Source organism: Vigna angularis, chromosome 4 (assembly GCF_016808095.1).
Source record: "Vigna angularis cultivar LongXiaoDou No.4 chromosome 4, ASM1680809v1, whole genome shotgun sequence".
Lineage (NCBI taxonomy): Eukaryota > Viridiplantae > Streptophyta > Magnoliopsida > Fabales > Fabaceae > Vigna > Vigna angularis.
The window spans coordinates 7,020,166-7,027,150 of NC_068973.1; the positions used below are offsets into that span (position 1 = coordinate 7,020,166).

The 6,985-nt window shown below is 30.4% G+C and overlaps 1 protein-coding gene across 1 annotated transcript; it reads left to right on the forward strand.

The window, feature by feature from the left end:
* The first annotated feature begins 3,739 nt into the window (after positions 1-3,739).
* LOC108331166 (isoaspartyl peptidase/L-asparaginase) lies at positions 3,740-6,985 on the forward strand. Its single transcript, XM_017565806.2, has 4 exons — positions 3,740-3,985; positions 4,737-4,970; positions 5,462-5,548; positions 6,367-6,985. The coding sequence occupies exons 1-4, from the start codon at positions 3,824-3,826 to the stop codon at positions 6,847-6,849; spliced, it is 966 nt and encodes a 321-aa protein (XP_017421295.1). The 5' UTR covers positions 3,740-3,823; the 3' UTR covers positions 6,850-6,985.

Sequence of the window (6,985 nt, forward strand, 5' to 3'; positions counted from 1 at the left end):
TTGCTTCTTCTGTTGCTCGGCCTCAGCCACATTCTTCTCTAACACTTTAGCCATCTCAACCATAGCAGGGAATGACCTAATGCACAAGCTGGATATCAATACCTTCAAGTCGATCCTCAGCCCGTTTTCAAACTTCCTGCATTGCCATTCTTCGCTCGTAGCCATGGTGTTAAAATGGACCAGATGCTTGAATCTATTTGTATACTCCGAGACGGACATTCCCCCCTGTACCAACTGTAGAAACTCAACTTCTTTAGCAAAGCGCACGCTGTCCGGAATATATTCTTCGTAAAATTTTGCTCTGAAAACTGCCTAAGTTACGGGACTCTGAGCGTCCGTCAAGATTGCTTTCATGCTCGTCCACCAGTGACTTGCTTCACCAGTCAGCAAGTATTCAGTAAAGGCTAATCGGTTGTCATCCGGACACCTCTTAGCGTTGTAGATCCGCTCCATATCTCTGAGCCACTGATCCGCTTCATCCGGAAGACCTTTTCCACTGAACTTGGCCGGATGGTGTTGGAGAAAGCTTTCTAAACTCCATTCAGCAGTAGGCTGGGCAGCGTTGGAAGAGGACGCTCCTGCCGCGCCCCTAGTAGCAGCAAGTATTTCCATCAACTGCCGCTGAGTCGTCTCAGAGTTGGCTCGAGAGGCTTCCAAACTCTGCATGGCGTTCTGATTCTGATGCATCAGAGTAGCGTTCTGCTCCATCAACGTATTATTCTGTTGCTGCAGTCTATCAATTACCGTCTCCAACAACCTAGTGCTGTTGGACGTATCAGGCTCGTTAGGTTGAGGTGGCGGAGGGAGTCTAGGTGCCATTTGTTCTCTGGACACAGAGAAAACGAACGTTAGTCATGTTCAAAGAGTTGAGAAATAACTCATTTAAACACATATTAAGCACACAGCAAAAACACAGTGCACTCATAACCTACAGTGTCCTTTAAGAGAACAAAATTGCTCTGATACCACTAATGTAACATCCCAAAATATAGTAATTACCATAAATTAGAATTAATTACAATTAACAGTTAAAACATGCAGTTTTACACTAAACATAAAATTCCAAAACCGAACGTGCTTACGTACAGAGATAAAATACCATACAGCAGTATTTCAAAGTTTAAAGACGAACGGTTTTACAAACTTTAACCGAACGTCCAAAAGCTAACAGAAAAATAAAGTCTACAACTTAACGAGCGCTCTAGGGCTCGGCTTTAACCTCTACTTCGACCAGATTGGCGTCCTCCAAATTTTCTTCTTCCAGCGTTTCTTCAAGCAACGCCTTTCCGTCTGCTCACATCCACATGGATGATCATTGCATAGACAAGACGAACGTTCATGGACGAACGACAACACAAGGAAATAACACAGGGTAAGCTTATTGAATTTAATTCACAAGTCATTCATTACACTAACAACATGAAATGTTAGATATCTTATATCAAAGTATAACAAATTTCAAGTATAACAAATTAATTTTTAATTTCCATGATAATATCAAGTCTAAAAAAATTATATATTTCTTAAAAAGTCATTTGACAATTCAAAGTAATCATTAGAAAACCTTCTTTGAGTTAGTTCAATGATCGTAGTTCTGTATGTATAATTTATATGTGTAATTTAAAAAAAGATCTTCTAAATTTTATCTCATACCAGAAGACATGTTGATTGATATATCAATCAGATTAATGGTTTCTTATCCTCAATAATTTTATGATCAAGAATAATTTAAATTAAAATTATACGAGACTTATTTCTTGTTATTATAATCTCTCTTATAATAACAAGTCTTTAATTTTAATGAAGAGACTTATTTCTTGTTATTATAATCTCTCTTATAATAACAAGTCTTTAATTTTAATGAAGAACCCGATGATATAAATTCAATAAATATGACAATAAAATAAAAATAATAAACATAACTTTATTATTACTAACATGACATTTTATCTAAGACATACTTCAAATCCAATTATTCAATTTTTTATCTATTATTTTTACTCAATGTGCCTTTTATATTTTTCAAAAATACATTCTTATGTTATATCAACATGTATGTTGGAATAATCCAATTGAGTTAAGTTTCATATTAGATAAAAACGATCAACATAAATGCCATATAAAAAAAATCATAAATTCAATGTGTCTAATTTATTGGTTAAAAATATGGTCAATTCCTTATTTAAACTATATCATGTTTATATAATCTCTCTAATAAATACCTCATAAATAGATTCACCAATGACCATTGTGATAACAATAACAAGAGATAATACCTATATTAATCTGACACAAAAAAACGATACTGACTTTTTTTTAAAAATATAAGATTACGTAAAGTAAAAAATAAATAAAAAAATAACCATTCAATTATTAATATAAGTATAAAAAAATATGCTAAAAAGTAAAATTGAACTTTATTCATCTTTATAAATTTTATTTATTTTTAATATAAAAAATTATCATTACTTATGCATTATAATTCAATCTTGTTTTCAACACACTTAATTGAAATCGTATATATAATTATGTTTTTTTTCAACTAAAAATACTTAATGGTTATATTAGTTAAGACAATGACACATAAAAGTTAGCGAATATTACTTTTGCAATAACTTGACATCTTCACCATTTCACCTTTTTTTTATATATCTGAAACAAAGATTGGAAACAATTTTTTTTTTCAATTATTAATAGTTATATCTGCACCAGTTTATAACTCCATACCAGGCCACATGCATGATGCACAAGTAGATCTGTTGGAAACAATATTTAATTTTATATTTATTGTTTATTTCTTATACTCTTGCGTGTAAATCGTTTGATTAGCATCTAATCTTACATTAGTTTAAAATCATTTAAATTAAAAGCTGAAGTATTTTGGATTATTTGTGCTAATATATTCTTTATTTTAAAAAATAAAAAGTAAATTACACTGACATCATTAATTTTAATAAGTCTTTCCGAATTTGGCTTTTTTTATTGAATTTTTGTGTCTTATACTTGTATCTTCAAAATACAATAATATATATAAATTTTAATATTTTAAAATATATTACAATCCTTTTTAATATGTCAACATTAATATATTATAAAGTAATAACAAAGAGACAGTAAAAAAATGAGAAAAAAAAATCTAGACTCGTATTTTTATTTCTCCCTATAAAAGTTTATACTAAAAAGTTTATCCACACAAAAACTAAATATAATTCGTACAATTTCAAGGGTTTCGTTATAATTTTTCTCAAAAGTAAATGTCAGACATACATAATCAGTAAAATTCTTTATTGATTATATTATATATATACATATACATATATATATATATATATATATACATACATATATACATATATAGATATATGTATATATATATATATATATATATATATATATTAATACAGATCTGATATATCTATATTTAAAATATATACTTTAAATAAATATTAAACAATTTTTAAGAGAATCATCTTACTCAAACCTTAGAACTATTATGAAAAGGAACATGTTTGTTTGACATTATTTGTACCAATTCATGTTTAGAGATATTTTAATCATTAAAAAAATAATTTTTATAGTTGGAAAAAATGAAAGAGATTAAAAAATAAAATAATGGATATAAAATGCATATAAAATTTGGTTGGATGTGAAAACAATACTAGTAAGAACTGGCGTGTTTATAATGCATGTGCCAAGTGATTTTAATATTACATGATAATTCTTTTTTTTATAATATTATTATGAATAAGAGGAATCTATCCGTTTCCTGCGAGTAATGGCGCTTTGGAGCTGCAGCCAAAGAGTGATTGCGTAGTGAGCGGAGATGGGTTGGGCTATAGCTATACACGGCGGCGCCGGCGACATCCCACTTTCGCTACCGCCGGAGCAGCGCCAACCTCGAGAAGAGGCCCTCCAGCACTGCCTGCAGATCGGGGTTGAGGCTCTTCAAGCCAAGAAGCATCCATTGGATGTAGTAGAGCTTGTGGTAAGATTATAACTGAATTTTATTCTATTTTTTTCATTTCCTTTTTAGATAAATAACTAATGGTTTCATAACCACTTTTTCATCCAATCATTTTACAAGTTCCCATTTCATTCCATTTTAGGGTTTATGGTTTAATTTCTTATACGAAATTCATGAGGAAGACGATACTACATTGACAATAACATGTTCGCACACAACATATCGCCTTTAATTAATAACATGTTATTTGTTTTTTCATGTCACTTTCTTATTATTCTCGTTATGCCGTGTTCATTAAATTAGGAGAAAAATTATATTTACTCGTTTTTAAAAAATAAACCAATCTTAAAAATATTCAAATGTTAAAATGAAATTGAAAATATTTTACCATGATATAAAAATAACACAGTTATTGATCTATTACTAATTTATTTAGTAATGGATACCCATGTTTTCTTTAGTTATACTTTTAGATGAGAAAAGTTGAAAGATTTTTCTTAAAAAAAAATTAGAATTAGCTTTAATTTCTAATTTATGAATTAGTTTACAGAGCAATTATTTGGTTTTTGTTTTTATTTTTCTTTCTTATGGAGAATCTTATTGAAAAAGATCGTGAGTCTTAAAAAGAATAACATCTAACTCAGCGGCTGAATGATTGCCTGAAAGATTCCGTAGTTTTCTTTTCTTTTCTTTTATAATTCTTAATATTGCACTCCTTTGATTTTCCCTCTTAAGTATGTTTCTTTGTAAATTTCCTCTTCTATATATGTAGGTTCGTGAATTAGAAAATATTCCACACTTTAATGCGGGTAAGGGATCTGTGCTGACGAACAAAGGTACAATTGAAATGGAAGCTTCTATTATGGATGGTAGGACCAAAAAATGTGGTGCTGTTTCTGGGCTCAAAACAGTTGTCAATGCCATTTCTTTAGCAAGATTGGTTATGGAAAAGACTCCTCACATATATCTGGGTTTTGATGGAGCAGAGGAATTTGCAAAAGAACAAGTGAGTTTCGTTTATGCTTTCAATCTATAAACTCTTTCCTTTTGTCCAACTTTTTTTCAAAGTTTAACATTATGTTATGCTATTCTTTCTATGAAGAGAAGAAAAAATTATAGATAGTAATTTCTATGATGAGTCTAAACATTGAAAACTTTTAGAGCCAGAGTGCGTGTGGTTTTTGTTATTGGACTTACAATTCTTGCTTCATTCAGCTATGTAAGTGCTGCCAAATTAATTTAACTTTGAATCCCAGTTTCAACCATCTATAATTTGAGGTAAATGGTTGTACTATGGGAGTTTCTCTACTTATGAACCATAATGCATATTACTAAGAATAATATTTTATGCTCTGTAACTCACATTCAACAACTACAACAATAAGGGTTCTCACCTTACTTATTACTGGGTCGTTAGTTTTAAATTGAATAGTTGTTACTTGTGCTCATCTTCCTCCTCATCAAATAAATCAATCATCTCAACATTCCTATTTTCAGGGTGTTGAGACTGTAGATTCAAGCCATTTTGTTACTGCAGAAAATGTTGAGAGACTACAGCATGCACAAAAAGCCAACATAGTCCAGGTATTTTATTTTGTCTAGTTGCATGATTGAGAAGTAGGCTTAGATTTATTTGAACAAATAAACACTTTCAGAAGAAAAGATAAATAATAAAATGAGTTTTTTACCTAATCTAAAAAATCAGTATGTGTCAAAATTAAAAATAAGAATTTGGAAAACTAACTTAAGATAAAGTTTTTGTAAATTAATGCGAAAGTGAATTTTAACTCAGGAAAGAATTCACTTCGTATTCTCAAAGATTCACCCTAGGAAACTTATGAAAGTTATATACAAAGTCTTATGTGTTTTCTATTCTATCCTAGAATTTTATGTTAGTGAGACCTCTAAATTTAAATCATACCACGTTATTATCTAAGTAAGTTTTCAATTATGGCTAATGAATAATACAAAAAATTATGTAGTTTCATCCCATATGATTTTTGTTATTAGGTCAATATTTAAATATATTTTTAGTCGTTAAAATTTAACATAAAATTAAATTTATCTTTATATAATGATATATTTTAATTTTTAAACTTAAAAAATAAATAATATAATTCTTTTAACTTAATTACATTAAATTTTAATATGTAGGCTAACATTTGAATTATTTATATTATTTGAATTATTTATTATTGTTTGAATTATTTATTATTGTTTGAAATATTCTTGTTTTAACGTTAAATGTTTAACATGTCTAATAAATTTAATTTAATTGAGGTAAAATAGTTATATTTAATCATTTTTAAATTTAAAAAATAAAAACTTATTTAGTATTTTTTTATTTTCCTCCTTATGATATGCTTATGATATGGATATTTGTTGTGCTTCACAATGTATAGATTGATTACAGTACACAACCCCTCCAAAAAGGAACCAAAAAAGAAGAACCAAGTGTGGCTAACGGGGACAGTCAACTAGGAACAGTGGGGTGTGTAGCTGTTGATAGTAATGGGAACCTAGCCTCTGCTACATCCACTGGTGGACTAGTGAACAAAATGGTTGGTCGAATTGGTGACTCACCCATCATAGGTGGTGGCACATATGCTAACGAGCTCTGTGCAGTCTCTGCAACAGGCAAAGGTGAAGCAATACTACGTGCCACTGTTGCAAGAGATGTTGCTGCATTAATGGAATTCAAGGGGGTTTCTCTCAAGGAAGCTGCTAACTGTGTTGTGCATGAACGCACACCAAAAGGTACTGTGGGCTTGGTTGCTGTGTCTGCTGGAGGAGAAGTTGCCATGCCTTACAACACCACGGGCATGTTCCGAGCATGTGCCACACAAGATGGATATTCAGAGGTTGCAATTTGGTCTGCTTCCTAGATTTTCTCTTAAGTCACCTATCTGTTTTCTATGCTTCATTTGTTCCATATTTCAATCTTTTTGTTTAATTGCAAACAGACAACATTTTCTGTCTACATTTTGAATGCTAATAATCATCATTCTCTCGTTCATTGTA